The sequence below is a fragment of the Sabethes cyaneus genome, chromosome 2, assembly GCF_943734655.1.
Source record: "Sabethes cyaneus chromosome 2, idSabCyanKW18_F2, whole genome shotgun sequence".
NCBI classification, from domain to species: domain Eukaryota; kingdom Metazoa; phylum Arthropoda; class Insecta; order Diptera; family Culicidae; genus Sabethes; species Sabethes cyaneus.
Window position 1 is genome coordinate 115988340 of NC_071354.1, and position 21912 is coordinate 116010251.

Here is a 21912-nt window from a genome sequence, read left to right on the forward strand (position 1 = left end):
TGACTCAACTGAAAGAAAGTAATAGAGGTCAGTAGTTCTAGGAAAATAAATAAACCTAGATGACACATTCCGCGGGCCGGTATACCAACCAGACATTTTATAAAAGTTGCATTGTTTTAGCATTGTTGAATATTTTCTCATGATTGGGCAATGTTTGAACCTTTCAAAACTGCCATAACTGATATTCTAGCATTTTCGGAAGTTATATAAAACGTGTATTGAAAATAAATGAAATTTACAAGAAATAAATGGTCTTTCGTGATATTTTTAAAAATACTGCTACAGTGCGCTAAAACATTTCATAATATCATTTGTTTTCGACCAACTTACAAAGGAATATATGCTGAATCCATTCCAAAAATAGTTTGGATGTAATTTTGCAGTTATTTTGTATTTCAAGTGGATGAAATAGGGCCATTTTTTGCGTTGAAACGTCACGAAAAAGGTGTACTTTTTCGTTTTCGCAGAAAAGTACAAATTCGAACGATCTAATAATCCGTATTCTCTTTATACTCAAAAATACCTTTAAAACGGTGCCTAAAGAATGATGATAAGTTAAGCAGAACCTAAGTTACAACTGATTGAAGCTCGCGTTGTAACGTCACGGCTGGCAGCCGTGTAAGATAGTCCTTATCCCCCTACCACAGGGGTGAGGGGTCTCAAACCATCATTAAAAAAATTCCTGCCTTCAAAACCCCCCACATCCCAAATTTGGTTCCATTTGCTTGATTACTTTTCGAGTTATGAGGAAATTTGTAATTCATTTGTATGGGAGCTCCCCCTCCTAAAAAGTGGAGAGGGGTCCTAATTCATCGTAAATTCTGGCAACCTGGCCTGTAACGTTTGAGTGACTATTTTGATCCCCGTATTTAAACTCTCGTTCTATTGGATTTTGGTACCTGATTTCCGTGAATTCGCGATTATTGATCTGCTGAAATAGCATTTATTGTGCAAGTGGTGAAGTTTATATGCATCCAACGCTTTTCGAGCTAATCTAAGTGAAGAAATTTTTGTCGTTATTTTGCACATACTTGCCTCTACCGCTACGCGCATTTTTTTCTACTGAAGCGCCATCCAGGAGCAAAAGTTGAAAGCTTTGAAAGCTTTATTGATCTCCTTCTCTACGTGTGCGCCGTCCGTATCTAATCACCGCAAGCTGCTATTTGGAATTTGGATTTTTAAGCCGCCCTTGACTATGCAATCTGACAAACGTAAAGCTCCCACCGAGATGGAAAAAGTTTGTTACAAGTGCTCTGAACCCATTAAGAATCGTAATTTGATCAAATGCCATCTATGTGACTGTGTTGCTCACTTGAAATGCTTCGGTTGGGTTCGTGCGAATTTGGACTTTTTCAATGAACAATCGAACCTACTTTGGATCTGCAACGATTGTATGGATTCGGTCGAGAGCTTGAAAACAAAAGCCGCAACCGACTGTGCTGTTGCTGATATAGCATCTGCTGCTGAATCAATCAATAGCTGCGTAAGTGATTTGAAAAATGAGCTTGGTCGAATAACGACATTCATTGGGTCGATTTCTGACAAGTTTTCGGTACACGCAACGCCTGATTTTTCGACTGCTAATCGCCGTAATAAACGCCCTAGAATTGCATCACCAGGTGATACACCCAAACGACCAAGAATGCTTTCTAATTTGATTAGCGGAGCTAGAAACGTCGAAAATTTTCCTAAATTAGTGGATACAGTTCCCCAACCGGAGGAAAAATTTTGGCTGTATCTATCACGCATCGCTCCGCATGTGTCTGAGGATGAAATATCGGCTCTAGTTAAGGAATGCGTACCTGGTGCGCAACCAGATGTTCGAAAGCTGATTAAAAAAGATGCTGATATAAAAACGCTTGCTTTCGTGTCCTTTAAAGTTGGCTTTGATCTTGAGCTTAAAGAAGTTGCGCTTGATGCTAACATCTGGCCGAAGGGGATTTATTTTCGGCAATTTGAAGAGAGAAATAGCTCTAAGGATTTTTGGTGGCCGAAAGCATCAAAATTTCAACGTACGGTACAGTCGGTTCCCTCGCAGCCTTCAACGAATCCTCGTCTGACACCTTTAAATTAGTTTCCACCATTGGATCTGGCCCGGGACGCACCGAAACAAGCATTTTGGAAGCCCCTAATCCACTCATCACAGTCGCGCCACTGCAGCCAGCGCTCATCAGTCGTCCCGGTCCTGTGTTTGAGAATGGAGAAGGGGTCTTCCAGCTTGCTAGTGTAGGCAAGTATTCTTCTATCAATATTAATTCGGCACCTGATATCCCCGCACCTTGTAGACATTTACTTGCTAATCACCATCAACTCGACAACGATGTTCCTGGACTGCGGTTTTTGTATCAAAATGTCCGTGGACTGCGGACAAAAATCGATGATTTCTTCTTGGCGGCTTCTGAATATGACTACGATGTCATTGTATTGACGGAAACGTGGTTGGATGCTCAGATTAATTCTGTGCAACTCTTTGGTAACTATTTTAATGTATACCGTTGTGATCGCAATAGCACTAACAGCGCTAAGGCACGTGGAGGAGGAGTTTTGATTGCTGTTTCAACGCGTTTGATTAGTTATGTTGACCCGACACCAGTTTGCGACAGAATCGAATAGCTGTGGGTGATGATCAAGACACCAATTCGCAAAATCAGTGTTGGCGTAATATATTTGCCACCTGATCGCCGAGCTGATGCCAACGCTGTAGATAGTCATATTAACTCCATCGGCTCTATTATGTCTCGTCTGCAGCCGAATGATCTCTCAATGCTGTTTGGAGACTACAATCAGTCTGGATTACGGTGGATTCGCTTAAACAACAATTCCCCTTCCATTGACTACCTCCATTCAAACATTTCTACTGCCAGTTTCGATTTGTTGGATGGGTTCAACTTACATAGTCTTTCTCAAATTAATTACGTGACTAATAGTAACGATCGTCTTCTTGACTTAATACTGACTAACAATGAAAGTATGTGCGAGTTGTTCGAAGCTGCTGAGCCACTAGTCCCGCTCGACCCTAACCATCCAGCGCTGGCCATAACGGTTCACCAAAGCTTACCCGTCCAGTTCGAAAATACTCCAGTGGAACCGAGTTTGGACTTTCGCAGAGCCGACTATGATGCTTTGAGTAATGCTATATCACAAATCGATTGGCGGTTTTTAGAACTTAACCCGCCACTTGATGATGCTATCGAATATTTCAATGATGCTGTTAACAATGTACTGGCTCATTATGTCCCTCCCTGCAGACCGTTGCGTAAACCACCGTGGTCAAACTCTCGCTTATTACAACTCAAGCGTCAGCGATCCCTGGCGCTACGTAAATACTGCAGACTGCGTGATGCTTTATTGAAGCAGAATTTTAATCGTATCAGCAATCAGTATCGCAAATATAAACGCTACTTGTACAAACGATATACGCATCGAATGCAGCGTAATATTAGATTGAATCCAAAGATCTTTTGGTCATTCGTTAACAGTAAGAGGAAGGAGGAAGGATTGCCTAAATACATGTTCTTAGGTGATTGTCATGGTAGCACGATGTTGGAAAAATGTACATTGTTCGCTGAACACTTTCAGCATAATTTTCGTAGCTCAGTTGCTACAATTGCGCAAACCAATACGGCAATGAGTAGCACTCCTAGCGAAGTGTTGGATTTTAATCTACCTGCAATAACTGATCGTCACATCGAAGCTGCAATCAATAAAGTTAAATGTTCGTTTGCAGCTGGTCCTGATGGAATTCCTTCATGTGTTTTGAAAAGGTGCGCAGCTAGCTTTATACGTCCGTTGCGGCTGCTATGTAACTTGTCGCTTCAACAGTGCTTATTTCCTACGACATGGAAGATTTCTGTTATGTTTCCTGTATATAAAAAAGGTGACAGACGTAATGTAATTAACTACAGAGGTATAACATCCCTTTGCGCTTGCTCAAAGGTGTTCGAAATCATTATACACGACGTTCTTTTCGCAAGCTGTAAACAATACGTATCAACAGATCAACATGGATTTTTCCCAAAACGCTCTACCGCAACGAACCTCGTGCAATTCACAGCAACTTGCTTACAAAACATGAGCATAGGTGCACAGATAGATGCAGTTTATACCGACTTGAAAGCTGCATTCGATCGGGTTGACCATAATATACTACTCGCCAAATTGGAAAAAATTGGAGTTAATTCTGCACTTGTACGATGGTTTCGATCCTATCTATTGAATCGAATGCTCTGCGTGAGGATAGGAAACCAACAGTCTTCGTATTTCACGAATCTCTCCGGCATACCACAAGGCAGTAACCTCGGGCCGTTGCTCTTTATGCTATTTATTAACGACTTAACAGCTTTACTTCCGGATGATTGCCGCATGTTGTTTGCAGATGATATCAAATTATACAAGGTTGTCAGAAATACTGCTGACTGTTTGGAACTCCAACGTTTGATTGACATTTTTCTGCAGTGGTGTTCCAGCAATCTTCTAACCGTCTGTATTGAGAAGTGTTGTGCAATTTCATTTCATCGTAAATCCAGCCCGATCACTTTTAACTATACAATGTGTGGTCAGAGCATAGCTAGAGTAAACCTGGTTCGTGACTTGGGTGTTACATTGGATACTCCGCTTACATTTGGCCCACACTACAACGAAATAATTGCCAAGGCTAATAGGCAGCTTGGATTCATGTTCAAGGTGGCAGATGAATTTCGCGATCCTATGTGCCTACGATCGCTTTACTGTTGCCTGGTGCGATCTCTTCTTGAGACCAACTCGGTTGTTTGGTGTCCATTCAACGCGAACTGGATAGCAAGAATAGAAGCCGTGCAGCGGAAGTTCGTGCGATATGCTCTACGTTTCCTGCCATGGCGTAACCGATTCCAGCTTCCTGCATACACCGAGCGCTGTCAGCTCCTCGGAATTCAGACTTTGGAGCGCAGACGGTTCGAAGCGCAAGCTGTGTTTGTGGCAAAAGTTTTGCGTAGTGAAATCGACGCTCCAAGTATTTTGCATCAACTGAATTTGTACGCTCCGGAAAGGCATTTGAGGCCCAGGAATCTTCTGTTTCTACCTCATCGAAGTGTTTCGTATGGGCAACATGATCCCATTCGATATATGTCGGCAAGCTTCAACGCGGTGGTAGATTTGTTCGACTTCAACATCACCACATCGTCATTTAAAGAACGGCTTCGTAGATGACTGTATTCTCGTGTGTTTTTATATTGCCTGTATTTATTGTACCGTTAGTTATGTTAATTTAGTTTTATCATTCAGACAAACACTATGTCAGATGATTTTTATACACCAAATAAACAAATAAATAAACTAACAATTAGAAAAAATTCAGGCCAGACAGACAGACAGAAATCCTTTTTTATAGGTATAGATTACATACACACGTATATGTGTTGATGATAACTACCATTACTGTCCATAAATGCATAACAGTCCCGTGTGATTTTCACATTTGAGATAAGCCTGGGAATCATCTTTAAATTGTTCATTCTTTCAATATTTCAAACAGTAATGTTATGTTTGTTCCCAAAATATTGATAAAAATATCAAACTATGTCAGTCACAAGTTACAAATAAACGCATAACAATTTCAGTAGTGAAAATATAACAATAAACATCTGCTTTTAGAAAATGCTTGGACCGATTTGACTGAATAACTACCAAACGCAAAGTTTTGTGGCCTAGAAAAATTCTATTGAAATAGAAGTACCTTGAATCATAACAAACCCGTCAAGCGACACCTCCAAGTACTTAAAATTGCAAAACTATACCATTGGTAGTCGTCCGGGAATGTTCCGGAACAGTTTCTGTATTGAACTAAAATACAACATGTGACATCTTTAAGTACTCAAAATTGCAAAAGTAGTTCATTTGTCGTGATATAAAGTGTCCAGGATTACATTGGCCACAGCCGGACACGTTCTAGGAAAGTTCCGAATACATCCACGGCCAGTTTCTAACTTAAACCAAACCCCCAGAATGCGATCCCGCTATTAAGAGGGCATAGTACCATAGTACTTTTTCAAATCGAAATTTTTTTATTGTTTATATCAAAAGATTGACATTTTTAGCATATGTGTTTGAAACCATTTCGATGAATTCCAAAAAATGACAAACTTACAGTTATTTGTACCGCGCATGGCTGGAACGATTGCACAGCGCATAAAAACTTCCATGCAGTTTTTCTCGGAACTAGGTTTTTAAATTCGGTACCATAAATATCTCAAGAAGGGCTGACGCGATTCTTTAGCTTTTTTTTTGTTTCAAAGCTTATAAAATTTTCTTGTCTTTGACCCATCCTTTTTTCGATATTGCAATTTATGTATTTTTTAGAAAAGTTTAAAGTCAATTTTTCAGCTAAAAAACTGACTTTTATGTTTGAATGTCCGTCATTTTGTTATGCGTTCGAATTTTGAAAAAAAAGAATGGGTCAAAGACAGGATAATTTAATGTACTTTCATGTCGTTTTGGTATTTTTAATAATATTGTAAGCTACATCCTGTTGGTGAACTAATTCTATTGCAGGATTCTATTACTTTTTTGGATATCGTTGTAATAAGACAAATCGAATGCGCAGAAACAGAAATTGAAATTTACAGAAAACCAACAAACACCAAACGAGTTATACCTAGCTCATCTAGCCACTCCCACCAACACAAAATGGCAGCTATCCATCACATGATACATAGGATGGAAACATTACCGTTAAGTAAGCTAGGAAAACGAAAAGAATTAACACACATTCTTGAAATTGCAAAATTAAACGGATATAAAGAAACGACAATCCAGAACATTATTTCCAAGAAAAAAAGAGACGCATACAAACAATTACTCACAACACTAACAGCAATAACACCAGAACTTAAAAAAGTGGCAGTAGAATATGACGAAAATATAACACGTGTAGAGTGTAGAGATTTACAAGAGGTGCTCCTCCACTTTACCCTGGAAACCCTGGAAGCGGTTACTCCTGGCTTGTCAAATATGTGCCAAAACACAGACATACAGGAACACATACAGACGTAACAACTTCTGGTTAAAAACTTCGCTCTCTCTCCTTTCTCGGATCCCTATTTCACATTTTTCGCATAATCCCATTATCTTTTTCACTTACTTACTTACTTATGTGTCCATGTCCGCCGGTCCGGCAGAACAAAGGGATGAAATCAGAGATCTCCATTGCTGACGGTAACCCGCCATGGCTTTTACCTGTCGCCAGGACAGGTTCTCGTCTACAGCCCGGATGTCATTGGCTAAGCTCCGTCGCCATGAGCCTTTGGGTCTGCCTCTTCTACGCTGTCCTTGTGGATTCCAGTCGAGTGCTGCTCTGCAAACCTCGTTCGCTCCTTTCCTCAAGGTATGTCCGATCCACTTCCACCTACGCTCACGAATTTCTGTGGCTATCGGCCGTTGATGACACCGACGATGGAGTTCCTCATTGGATATCCAATTATCAGGCCACCAGGCACGAATAATATATCGTAGGCACCGGTTAATGAATACCTGCAGTTTTTGCGTTGTCTCCGCTGAGACGCACCATGTTTCGCAGGCATACAGCAGTACGGATTTAACGTTTGAATTAAAGATTCGGGTTTTCGTACGTAGAGTGATCTGGTTTGAGCGCCAAATGTTTCGCAGACCTGCAAAGGCACCCCTGGCCTTCCTGATCCGTGTGGCTATATCAGTCTTGGTACCACCATCGGGTGTTGTTTGGCTACCAAGATATTGAAAGGCGGCTACCTGCTCAACTTGTTGTCCCGCTACTGTGAAGTTGGTGGAATTGTCAGTGTTCACTACCATAGACTTAGTTTTCGCTACATTGACTGTGAGACCTGCTGCCTGGGAGCTCTCGGAGAGGTCGTCTAACTTGCTCTGCATATCGTTTCGGCGTTGTGCGAGCAAGACAATGTCGTCGGCTAGGTCGAGGTCATTTAGCTGCTCCATCGTTAGAAGATTCCAAGGCAATCCTTGATTTGGTCTACTGTCAATTGCTCCAACTAATATCTCATCCATAACGATGAGAAACAGCGGTGATAAAATGCAGCCCTGTCTCACGCCAGCAGTAACCCTTATGGGGTCGGACAAGACGCCGTCGTGCAAAACCTTGCACGAGAATGCCTCGTACTGAGCCTCGATGAGATGGACTAGCTTATCTGGAACTCCTCTACGCCTAAGTGCGCCCCAGATGTTTTCGTGATTGAGTCGGTCGAACGCCTTTTCGAAGTCAACGAACACCAGCAAAAGAGAGTCCTATAATTCGTTGATCTGCTCCAATACAATGCGGAGCGTTGTGATATGGCCAGCACGGAATCCAGCTTGCTGCCGCCGGAGAGTAGCGTCGATCTTCTCCTGGATCCGGTTGAGGATTACCTTACAGAGTACTTTGAGAGTAATACAGAGCAACGTGATGCCACGCCAGTTACCGCATTCCGTTAGGTCTCCTTTCTTAGGGACTTTGACCAATATGCCCTGCATTCAGTCCACCGGAAAAGTTGCGGTTTCCCAAATATTGCTGAAAAGCTGATGCATCATCTGGGCTGACAAAGATGGGTCAGCTTTGAGCATTTCGGTTGAAATACGATCTATCCCTGGCGCTCTATTGGATTTCATACTCTTGATGGCTGCTACAATTTCATCCAGCGATGGCGCCTCCGAGTTCACGCAATTTATTCGACGAACTGTAGGCGTCGTACGCTGCTGGTTTTGTTGGTCTCTGACATTTGAAACTCGGAAGAGTTGTTCAAAATGTTCAGTCCATCGCTTAAGCTGTTCTGTACGGTCAGTCAATAGCTGACCAGCTCTGTCCTTTAGCGGCATCTTTGTATTCATCCTGGCACCACTAAGGCGGCGAGAAATGTCGTACAACAAACGGATATCACCATTGGCGGCGGCGGTTTCTCCTTGTTCGGCTAGGGAGTTAGTCCAGGCTCTCTTGTCCCGCCTACAAGCACGTTTAACAGCCCTCTCCAGTTCGGCGTATCGTTGACGGGCAGCTGTCTTAGCCGATCTGGTCCTTACTTACTTACATAGGTGGCTTGCCGTCCTAAGACAAAGCCTGTTGAACAAAATTTCTCCATGTAACTCGGTTGAGGGCTACCGCTCTCCAATTCCTCGGACACCGAGTACTCTCCGCCAGATCTCGCTCCACCTGGTCTAACCATCTTGCTCGCTGCGCTCCTGGTCGTCTTGTTCCTACCGGATTTGAGGCGAACACCATCTTTGCAGGGTAGTTGTCCGGCATTCTTGCAACATGCCCTGCCCATCGCATCCGTCCAGCTTTAGCTACCTTCTGGATACTGGGTTCGCCATAGAGCTGTGCGAGTTCATGGTTCATCCTCCGCCTCCATACTCCGTTCTCCTGTACGCCGCCGAAGATCGTTCTTAGCACTCGTCGTTCGAAAACTCGCAGGTCCTCCTCGAGCATTGTCCATGTTTCATGCCCGTAGAGAACAACCGGTCTAATAAGCGTCTTGTACAGGGTGCACTTTGTACGGGGACTTAGTCTACTCGACCGCAATTGCTTGTGGAGCCCATAGTAAGCACGACTTCCGCTGATAATACGCCTCCGAATCTCACGGCTGGTATCATTGTCCGCCGTTACCAGTGAGCCAAGGTAGACAAATTCATCGACTACCTCAAACTCATCGCCGTCGATCAATATACTACTGCCCAAGCGGTGTCGTTCGGCCTCGGTTCCGCTGGCCAGCATGTACTTTGTTTTAGACGTATTTACCTTTAACCCAATCTTTTCTGCTTCGCGCTTTAGTCTGGTGTACTGTTCAGCCACCGCCACAGATGTTCTGCCGATAATATCCATGTCATCGGCAAAGCAGACGAATTGACTAGATTTGTTGAATATCGTGCCCCGCGTGTTGATATCCGCTCGGTTCATAACACCTTGTAGCGCTATGTTGAACAGCAGGCATGAAAGACCATTACCTTGACGAAGCCCTCTGTGTGATTCGAATGAACTTGACAATCCACCCGAAATCCGAACACAGCACTGTGTACCATCCATCGCAGATTTAATCAGTTTGATGAGCTTCCTGGGGAAGCTGTTCTCGTCCATGATTTTCCATAGCTCTTTCCGGTCGATGGTATCATATGCGGCTTTGAAGTCAACGAATAAATGATGCGTGGGAACTCTGTATTCACGGGCCCTTTTGGAGGATTTGCCGCAGTGTAAATATTTGATCCGTTGTAGACCGACCTTCGACGAAGCCGGCTTGATAAGTTCCCACAAATCTATTCGCAATTGGTGATAGACGACGGAAAATGATTTGGGACAGCACTTTATAAGCGGCATTGAAAACAGTGATCGCTCGATAGTTCTCACAGTCCAACTTATCGCCCTTTTTATAGATCGGGCAGATAACCCCATCTTTCCACTCCTCCGGTAGCTGTTCCGTATCCCAAATTCTAACAATTAGTCGGTGCAGACAAACGGCCAGCTTTTCTGGTCCCTTTTTAATAAGCTCCGCTCCGATGCCATCTTTTCCAGCTGACTTGTTGTTCTTTAGCTGCATGATGGCCTCCTTAACTTCGCCTATCGTTGGGGCTGGCACCTCATCCCCGTTTACTGCACCGTCGAAATCGCTTTCCCCGCCGCCATGGTTTTCCGCCTGGGCGCCATTCAGGTGTTCGTCGAAGTGCTGCTTCCACCTATCCGTCACCTCACGATCGTCCGTCAGAATACTGCCAGTCTTATCCCGACACATTTCGGCTCGCGGCACAAATCCTTTGCGGGATCCGTTCAGATTCTGGTAGAACTTCCGCGTTTGCTGAGAACGATGCAGCCGCTCCAACTCTGCATATTCCTGCTCTTCCATGGTGCGCTTTTTCTCCCGAAAGATTTGGTTTCGCTGCATCTTCTTCTGTTTGTGTCTTTCCACGTTCTGACGTGTGGCACTGCGCATCTTGGCCGCTCCCGCAGCGTTCTCCTCAACCATCACCCTCCTACATTCATCGTCAAACCAATCGTTCCGCTGATTCCGGGCCACATGCCCGATGGAGCTCTCCGCTACACTGCTGATGGCTGTTTTGATAGTGTTCCAACAGTCCTCGAGAGGGGCTTCGTCCAGCTCGTCCTCTTCCGGCAGCGTAGCTTCGAGTGAATGCGCGTAGTTGCGTAGTGGCGTCGGTACCGAATGTTGTTCACAACGGAGAGTCTTGGGCGCATCTTAACCATAACTAGGTAGTGGTCCAAGTCAACGTTAGCGGTTCGATAGGATCTGACGTCGATAATGTCTGAGAAGTGCCGACTGTCGATCAAAACGTGGTCGATCTGTGATTCTGTCCGATTTGGTGACCTCCAGGTCTACTTATGGTGGATTCTGTGCTGGAAAAAGGTACTACGTACGGCCACATTCTTGGAGGCGGCAAAGTCGATAAGTCTTAGGCCCATTTCATTGGTTCGCTGGTGTGCACTGAACCTTCCAATCACCGGTTTGTATTCCTCCTCCTGGCCGACCTGAGCATTGAAATCCCTGATGACGATCTTGATATCAAGTTTTGGGCAGCGGTCGTATTCACTCTCCAACTGCGCGTAGAATTCATCCTTGTCGTCATCGGTACTTCTGAGGTGAGGGCTGTGCACGTTGATAATGCTTATGTTGAAGAATCGGCCCTTGATTCTCAACCTACACATTCGAGGATTGATTGGCCACCACCCAATCACCCGTTTCCGCATCTCGCCCATCACTATGAAAGCTGTACCCAGCTCGTGTGTGTTGCAGCAGCTCTGGTAAATGGTATGTCCATCTCTGAACGTACGTACCGTTGAGCTCTTCCAGCACACCTCCTGCAGCGCTACGACGTCGAACTTGCGGCTCTTCAATACGTCGGAGAGCACTCGAGTGCTCCCTTGGAAGTTGAGAGATCGGCAGTTCCACGTCCCGAGTTTCCAATCCATAGTCCTTTTTCGTCGCGTGGGTCTATTCCGATTGTTCCAGTAAGAATATATTTGTTCTTCGTTCCGTGCTTTAGTGTTTTTGGTGGTGACGGCTCGCAAAGCCTGCTACACCAACCCCCTGTTTCGCCGGAGGGCCAACGAAGCTCTAAAGAGCCCTCCTTTCCTGTCAGCATACGACCTTGGCTTCCACCGGGGTTGGTTACCCGATCTCCACCAAAGTTGCTCGTATCCCGGCTGGTACCACGAGGCGGTAGGAATAGGAGTTGCTGAATAAGAGGCTATGAACCACTGTAGGGTCTATTTTATGCCTACACGTGCACAAGGCACCGACGGTACGCATTATTCAGCCGTTTACCAGCCAGCCGATCTGGTCCGCGCTCGCTCAATGCCGGCTTTCGCCTCTCTCCGCTCGTCGATCTTCCTCCAAGTTTCATCCGAAATCCACTCCCTCCGCCCACTGCGCGCTTTGCCTAGGGTTTCATCACTGGTCGTGATGAAGGCGTTCTTGATGCCGGTCCATTGCTCTTCGACGGTTCCACCAGGTGGCAACTCCGAGGCTCGAGATTCAAGTTGTTCAACAAAGGCCCTTTTCACCTCAGGATTCTCCAATCGGCGGACGTCGTAGCGGCACCCAACTTTCTCCTCCCGTCGTTGGACACGTGCGACGCGCAGACGTATCTCAGCGATAACAAGATGATGGTCGGATGCAATGTCAGCGCTGCGTTTGTTGCGTACATCAAGAAGGCTCCTTCTCCATTTCCGGCTGATGCAGATGTGGTCGATTTGGTTTTCTGTTCGGCCGTCGCGGGAAACCCACGTGACTTTATGTACTGGTCTATGGGGGAAGAGCGATCCACCAATGACCATGTCGTTATTACCACAGAATTCTGTAAACAGCTCCCCGTTTTCGCTCATCTCTCCTAGGCCATGGCGTCCCATGACGCGTTCAAGGTCCGCGTTGTTTGAGCCAATCTTCGCGTTGAAGTCGCCCATGTGAATTTGGATGCCCCCTTCGGGATTTTCTCAACCACGCTGTTCAGCTGGCTGTAAAAGCTCTCTTTCTCCTGCAGGTCGGCAGCATCTGTTGGCGCATAGTACTGGATTGCCGTAAGGTTCCTAACCCGTGTTCTGAATCTGGCAACGATTATTCATATTTTTTTTGAAACGATGATTCTACAATTGATGAAGGGACGGTAAGGGAAAGTAATGAAGAAGGATTTTTTTCGGGAATGAAGGGGAAGGGTGGAAAGGAAGCGGGGGGGGTAATAGGTAGCTATGGTTAACAAGTTGTCAATATTTTTTGAAACGATGGTTCTACAATTGATGAAGGGACGGTAGGGAAAGAAATGAAATTTTTTTTTTTTTTTTGGTGAAGGTGGGGAAGAGCGGAAAGAAAGGGGTATTGGTAGCTATGCTTGACAAGTAGTCATTTTGATTCCTACCTTTTGTCCAATACAGGAATCAAAATGACTACTTGTCAAGCATAGCTACCAATACCCCCCCCCCCCCCCCCTTTCTTTCCACTCTTCCCCACCTTCTCCAAAAAAAAAAAAAAATTCATTTCTTTCCCTACCGTCCCTTCATCAATTGTAGAACCATCGTTTCAAAAAATATTAATATATATGTATGACCGCATTTCAAGGTCAAGACTAAAAACTTGAGATTAGTCTATAACAAGTTGTCGTTGTGACTCCTATCTTTTGTCCAATGCTGGAAGGTGCATGGGTCGAACCAAGCTGTAATCAGAGATTATAACCGGCTTTGCTCTCTGATTGACTATCTCCATTCAAATATTACTCCTGCTAGCTCCGACTTGTTGGATGGTTTCAGTTTGCACGGTCTAACTCAAATTAACCATGTGTCCAATAGCAACGATCGCCTTCTCGATTTGATACTGACTAACAACGTTACTTTGTGTGAGCTGTTCGAGGCTGGTGAGCCACTGGTACCACTCGACTCTAATCACCCGGCGCTGATTATAACGGTACATCAAACCTTGCCCGTACAATTCGAAGATACTCTAATGGAAATGTGTTTGGACTTCCGTAAAGCGAACTTTGACTCTTTAAATAGTGCTATCTCGCAAATCGACTGGCGGTTTTTGGAACTTAATCCTCGACGAAATCTCGACGATGCTATCGTTTATTTCAACGATGCTATTAATAATGCGTTTGTAAATTGCGTTCCTACTCGCAGACCGTTGCGAAAACCACCATGGTCTAATTCTCGCTTACAGCAACTTAAACGAAAGCGGTCTCTGGCACTACGTAAATACTGCAGACAACGTAACACTATCTTGAAGGAGAGTTTCAATCGTGCCAGTAGCCTATATCGCACATATAACCGCTACCTGTACAGACGGTATACACATCGAATGCAGCGTAACATCAGGTTGAATCCGAAGATCTTCTGGTCATTCGTTAACAAAAAGAGAAAAGAAGAAGGATTGCCCAAAGACATGTTTTTGGGTGACTGTCACGGCAGCACGTTGCTAGAGAAATGCAATTTGTTCGCCCAACACTTCCAACACAATTTCCGTGACTCCGCTACTACAATCGCGCAAATCAACGCAGCAGTAAGTAGCATTCCGAGCGATGCCCTTGATTTCAACCTACCCGCAATAGATGATCGTGACGTAGAAGCTGCAATAATGAAACTCAAGCATTCATTTGCCGCTGGCCTGGATGGAATTCCATCATGCGTTTTGAAAAAATGTGCTACTGTGCTAATACGCCCACTATGCTTGCTGTATAATATGTCGCTTCAACAGGGTGTATTCCCTACAACTTGGAAGCTCTCCGTTATGTTTCCTGTACACAAAAAGGGAGACAAACGTGATGTAAAAAATTACAGAGGTATTACATCACTATGCGCATGTTCAAAAGTGTTTGAAATTATTATACACGATTCTCTATTCGCAAGCTGCAAACACTACATCTCCTTAGAGCAACATGGTTTTTATGCAAAACGCTCAACTGCTACAAACCTTGTACAGTTCACCGCAGCGTGCTTGCAAAACATGAGCGTAGGTACCCAAATAGATGCGGTTTATACCGATTTAAAGGCTGCATTTGACCGAGTCGATCACAACATTCTACTAGCAAAACTGGAAAAGCTTGGAGTTTGTTCTGCGCTAATACGATGGTGTCGATCCTATCTTTTAAATCGAATGCTATTTGTGAAGATAGGAATTCAGCAGTTTATACATTTCACGAATCTCTCAGGCATTCCACAGGGTAGCAACCTCGGACCATTGCTCTTCATACTGTTTATAAACGACGTTTCATTTTTAATCCCGGAGGATTGCCGACTGATGTTCGCAGATGACGTGAAACTATTTAAGATCGTCAACGATAATGCAGATTGTTTGGAGCTCCAGTGCATGGTTGAGAATTTCTCCAGTGGTGTTCTAGTAACCTACTAACGGTTAGCATCGAGAAATGCTGTGCGATCTAGTTTCATAGAAAATCTCATCCGATTACCTTCAATTATACAATGTTTTGTCTCACAGTAACCAGAGTAAACCAAGTTCGTGATTTGGGCGTTACCTTGGATTCATCGCTAACGTTCAAGCCACACTACAATGAAATAATTGCCAAGGCAAATCGACAGCTTGGATTTATATTTAAAATAGCTAATGAATTCCGTGATCCTAGGTGCCTCCGATCACTTTACTACTCCCTGATGCATTCCGTCCTTGAGACCAACTCGGTTGTTTGGTGCCCATTCAATGCTAACTGGATAGCAAGAATTGAAGCCGTTCAGCGAAAATTCGTACGTTATGCTTTACGATTCCTTCCATGGCGGAATCATCATCAGCTACCACCGTATGTAGAGCGCTGCCAGCTTCTTGAAATGCAGACTTTGGAGCGAAGGCGGTTCGAAGCTCAAGCTGTTTTTGTGGGAAAAATTCTGTTTGGCGAGATCGATGCTCCGAATATTTTACAGCAGCTTAATATGTACGCACCGGAAAGAACCCTGCGACCCAGAAATCTGCTGTTATTACCTCAGCGGAATGTAACGTACGGGCAACATGACCCCATCCGCTTCATGTCGGCAAGTTTTAATGCCGTAGCCGATATATTTGATTTTAACTTAACCGTAACAACGTTCAAACAACGGCTTCGTAGTTAACTATGTTCTTTGTATGTTTTCATATTGCTTGTACTGTTAGTTGCATAGTGCTTGTACTATTTATCATTAAGACTACTATTAAGTCAGATGATGTATCTTATATCAAAATGTGTGTATATGTTATGTATGTGCGTATATGTATGTGTGTATATATGATATATGTGTGTACAATTTGCAGTTTTGTAAGTTGCTTTGAAACACAGGAAAAGTGATGAAGAGCAATTCCAGCTCAACTAACAAAACGGTTTGATTCGACTATTTTAGATTGAAATGAAATTTTGCTGATATGTTGGAGCGCAAGGATTCATTTACCATGAAACTTATTTTTTTTCACTTACTATATGTTTGTCGACTGTTGGGATTGAGTTCTCGGATTTAACTGTCGGATGTGAGACCAAACTCGTTTTTAGACATTTTTGAAACTGATTAAGCCGAGAAAAAATCCGAGGACAGTTTTTTCGTCAAGTTTAATTTTTCAAACGGGCGTATTTAGCAATGAGGTTATCATGTTTTAAAAAATTCATATCTCAAAACCTTCTTATTTGTTCAAAATGACGTCAAAGACAAAGTTGTCGAAAATCAAGTGAATTCTCAATAAAAAAAATTACACTGAAAGAAAAAACTTCAAAATTTCATGGAAAACCATGATAAAAACCATAAAATGAGAATTATCTCAAAACATGTTCCCTTAGATTTGTCTAAATTATAGCCTAAATTATACTCTTAAATCTGGTGAAGAGCTATCGAAAAGAAATTTTGGTTTCAAATCGAATTAAAAAGTATTTGGTAGCACTGCCGTTAAAAAAATAATATTTTTTAGGATTTCTTGGTCAATTTTCTTTGTAAATGTGAAGATGATTTTTTCTTAAACCAAATATTTCCGGAGATATAAGCAAAAGAAAATAAGAGGGTTTAACAAAAATTTCTTTTCTGTGAAAAGGAGGTGCTCCCATTAACCGTGGGGAGGAGCAATCGGTGCCAATTTTTAGTTTTTGTTTTTTGACTTAAAACGAATAATCTGACAAAATTTGCTTTAAATGCGTAGAGGTTGATTACATGGTTCTCGGATACCTCGCATAGTATTACCCTAGGACAGCGGTCCTAACCTTTGTTGGTTCGCGAATTCCCTGTCGAAATTCCCTATACTATTCTGCAGTGAACTAAATTTTTGACGAACCTTGGAGGTTCGCGAACCCCGATTTGGGAAACGCTGCCCTAGGACATAATTTTTAGATTTTAACATTAACTTGAATTAACAATAACTTGAGAACGGCTGAGCCTAATCAAAAAAGTTTACATGACATATTTTGTTCAAAATTATACGTAGAATTTGATTTTGTTTGAGTTTTATTGAAAGAAAGTAAAATTTGGGTATTTTCGAAAAATTTGTCAAATTTTAAAGATTTTTTTTAAATTCGAAAGAGTGTCCGTATCGATAACACTACTCCAGATTTTAGAGCATAATTTAGGCTTTATATTAAATATTGACCTCATTTCTAAATACGCCCTTTTGAACAGTTACGCTTGACGAAAAAAATTAAGTTTCATGGAAAATGAATCCTTACGTGGTATCCAACACATCAGCAAAATTGCATTTCAATTAAAAATAGTCGAAACAAAAGAGGCTCTTTTTCCAGTGTTTTAAGCAGGAAGTGCTCTAAAACATTTCAATCGTAATTTTCCTTTCTTACTGTTATCCGCAAACGGAAATGTTTGTGGCATTTTAGTTTTTGAATTATTGATTTACTACATTCTGGATTCTGGAGTCTAGTAAGGAAAATACAATAGTTGCTCACATCATATTGAAGTTTACAAATATGGCTAACTGAATTATAGATCCATATTCGGACACTAAGAAATAAAAAAATAATCTAGTAGAAAGGCCAGGTCACTCCGCTAGGTGGATTAATTCGGGTTTTTCATCAGAAATCGCCAATTGAAAGCTCATAAAAAAATTTCAAAAATTAAGATATCAAAAAACGGTTACGTAACAATTTGGATAATGCACTTTTACATGCTGAAAAAATTACCTCTAAATTCTGAGATACATGTACCGTCAACTGAAAAAATCGATCGGTTCTGATAATTATTAATTGAGACGGGAAAACTGATTTTATGCATTCGTGCAGTTGGTCGTCCCTAAATTACGATATGCTTTACACATAGTTTCGATAAAAAAGCGTTTAAAGTTTCGTGCAGCGAAGCATTTTCCTGGAGGTGGCCCCACAGCTTTCGAAGTAACTTTCCAACAAGATCAGATATCAACGCATCTATTTGGCATAACATTTCTGAAGGTATAAGCCTCTCGGAAATGCAAAAAAATAAAACTCGATTTTTCCGACTGGCAGGAGTAGGGTTACCCCTGAATAGGGTGTGTAAAAATCAAACTATGGACTTTTGAACATATATCTTTATCTTTAAGCTTACCTTCTCGGAGTAAAGCGATAAGGGTAACATTGGATTAACTACCATCAATACTAGGCCAGCACGCGTATGGATCAAATTATTAGCGTAGCGTTGTCGAATAACATTTAGGACTGACGCTTCATTCAGGTGTTGTAATTGGCAGATATCTTCAATTAAGTCGAGCGACGCAGGATTTGCCTTTTCGATATCATCATCGTCTACACTAAGTTCTTCTCCATTGTGTTCCAGTTGTATTAAAGTTTTATTCTGATCCGATGAAATATGAGAAAGTTGAAATGCTGCAGTGAAACCTTCACGATGGATTAACCAAACTCTTTCATTGCTGTTTTCGCTTTGATCATCGCGATCTAGTTTTATCTGAAAACAATAAAAAACATAAAAGGGTTATTTGCAACGAGACTAACAGTATTTGCTAGCACGATACACGTTTCTCATTATTTTACAACGAGACTAACAGTATATGGTAGTATGCTTTTAGATTTGGGTTTTCTCGGCTCATCAGACAGAAAAACAAACTAAATTTAACTTTAACTTAACGTTTCAACATTATATTATGACTTTCAAGGCAAGAGAAAGAGTACACAAAATATATATGATTTTACATTAATCGAAAATATTTCTTACGAACAAATTTTTCTAAGTGTACTTTGTTACAATTCGTTTCAATACCTATTCTTTTAAATACCATAGCCTTTTATCTTACCGGCTTGGGTCGTTTCGGTTGGCCTCCTGCTGAAAATTCTACGAAAATGGCGGACTTACAACCCACGCCAATGGTTACTGTGCAAAATTCACAAGAAAAGCGTAATTTCGAAACAAGCAAAGGAAGTACCATATTCTGCGCAGTTAAGACATTTTTATGATTCTTTCGCTTTTCTAAGTATTCTAGATTTAAATTAACAACGTGGATAGCAGCAACGTGTAGTGCTACAGTCTATAATATCTAGTAGAAAATATGGGAATTATAAGTCGACCAACATTGAGTATATTTTTCGTTTTGTAAACTTATCCACGGTGCCTAATTCTGCGCACTTTTTGGCCCATGTTCCTAATTCTGCGCATGTTTGTTCCTAATTCTGCGCACCCAAAAAGTGAAAATAAATACTCATGCCATGCTATTTATGCCTTTATACGCTGAAAGCACACCAAAAAATCCGACATTAGCCATTACCATAATTAAATCCATGATCCGACCTTCTTGTACTGTCCGGGTGGCAAAGGAATATTGTTATCATTTTGATTGCCTTATTTTAAATATTTTATTCTCGATAACGTGTAGAGCGAATTGATTCGGGTTTTCTGCAGACTGAACATTACACTTTAGACTAATACTAAAAATTGTGTTTTCATATAGAAACCACTTCCCCACTCTCTGACAGCTCAATGAGGTTATTACATGACATGAGGACATTAAAAAAATAGAAGACATGGTTTCATGAATTGGCGCTCGTAGGTTCGGACCCCGAGACACAGTACAGGTTTCCAATCAATGCAAGTTAAAGATTCTACTTGAATTTTCAAGCCTCTATCTATTTCTCAGCCATTTGGGTGAGGTTGCGTATTCTTTCACGATTTCTTCGTAGGATACATTACTGCGCAGAATTTGGAACAGGAATAAAATATCTGTGCCTAAATCTGAGCATTATTGCATCGCATTTTTCTAAGGAAAGCAATGCATGCAATCACTCTTTTTGTCTAAAACACGACTAAAACTAATTATTCTTTCTAATTATGCTGGGTAATTGGATCATTGCAAAGAATTTCGATCATAAATTTGTTAATTTTCTAGAAGGACAATCTTAGCGTTGGTGCTTACGACGATGTTTTCTGCCATATAAAATACTTTCAATTTCACGTTAAATTACTTCGCTCTCAAATATTATGGCCCGTTTGTGAATAATGGCGTAATATTCAACAGACATTTATAAAAAAATAACGCAATGATTATGCACAATAGTAAAAATTACTTATATAAAGAAAAATGGGCAGAATTAGGAGCGGTCACGGTATAAAGCGTCGATGACACTGGACGAGTTTGTAAGCTGCTAGTCAGCGATATCACGAGTGGGCGAGTTAGCGAATGCGCGAGTCATGATGACACACAAATCGGCAAGTAAGCTAGTATGCGAGGGGTTTTGATAAATCTAAAACGTATTAGGCAGCGATGCCGTACATACAACCAAATCGTTGCTAGATAAGCGATCAAGTGCAGCGCCACTCTTCCTTAATTTGCCTACCTGTATTTTAAAGTATATGCGGTGTGATATGAATTCCCCAGATGCATTACAATAAGCTGATTGAAGGATCGGCCTTCTGGCGGGGAAAACCCCCATTCACAACATAAGGTTTAATTTGATTTTGTTTTGTTTAACGGCGCTTGCTACCTATGCGCCAAATAAACTAAAGGGATATGTTATTGTTGGCCACTACCTGCCGCCCATCTCGCTAATGTCCATCATCATCATATCAGCATTCCATAGGCAGGACGTTTGCCTGTTTTAACACCGTCTGGACGAAGCATAAATAGGCGGACCGATGCTCACAACCATGGAATTTCCAACGAAGCCTACCGACAGCAGTTTTATTACCTGGTCTTAAGTTTCCTGTTTGTAAATTTAGTTTCAATAAAGACAGTCGTAATCTAGAGATAGATCGTGCGTGTTTGGTTTCTTTAGATTTAAGTTCGCGGATTCCCCTCTTCCAGGTGGATCCGCGGCAGTCCCATACGCGGGGGCTGCACAAGTTTAACGTACACAATGTACAATTTACATAAGAGTTATCTTATGCTATTTAATTCTAACTTCTTCATAGATGTTTAATTGGTAAATATGAAGTATTACTTAGCTTAGACTGATTGCACATATCAATGGTTGCACTCAGTGATTGTCCCGAACCAGTGAAATTGCACAATGAATCAAGTGAATGAGGTTGGGAGTGACCGATCATCCTCACTGTGCAAAATTCAGTGACTCGATATATATAGGGTCAATAACTGCGCCGGCCACGTCCTTGCAATCAGATGGGATTGGGGAAGGAGTGTTAGTGTAATCTTTGCTGTTTTTGGGACCGTGTTAACCTCTGCATCCCTGCAAAGATTACAGGAAGGAGTTGTGATTTGTTAGTAAGGCAGGTTTCGTTGGATCGGGATTCACCTTGATAAGTGATATGATCGTTATTCTTTAAATTTATTTATTTTTTTAAGTGGTTAGGAGAATTATTACATATTTAAATATTTTCAAGTCGACAGTCAAGATAAGCCTGTTTAAGATATTTTAGTTTTTGTTTTAGTTTTACGAACAGATTTATACCAGAGAACATTTTTTTAGCTTTGCCTGGAAATAGTGTAAATAACAGGCGGATAATTGTTGGATCAAGGTAACGAGTAAAATGTGTTATCATTATTGGCAGCAAACTAAACTCAAACCGGCGGTCGTAGG

At 42.0% G+C, this 21912-nt stretch overlaps 1 protein-coding gene across 1 annotated transcript in view; it reads right to left on the reverse strand.

Moving 5' to 3' along the window:
* The window catches only part of LOC128733514 (unconventional myosin-XVIIIa), a 657582-nt gene that overhangs the window by 432036 nt on the left and 203634 nt on the right, over positions 1 to 21912 (reverse strand). The window contains exon 6 of the mRNA XM_053827159.1: positions 18476 to 18832. Within this exon, the coding sequence (XP_053683134.1) occupies positions 18476 to 18832 (357 nt within the window). The remainder of the gene's footprint in view (positions 1 to 18475; positions 18833 to 21912) is intronic.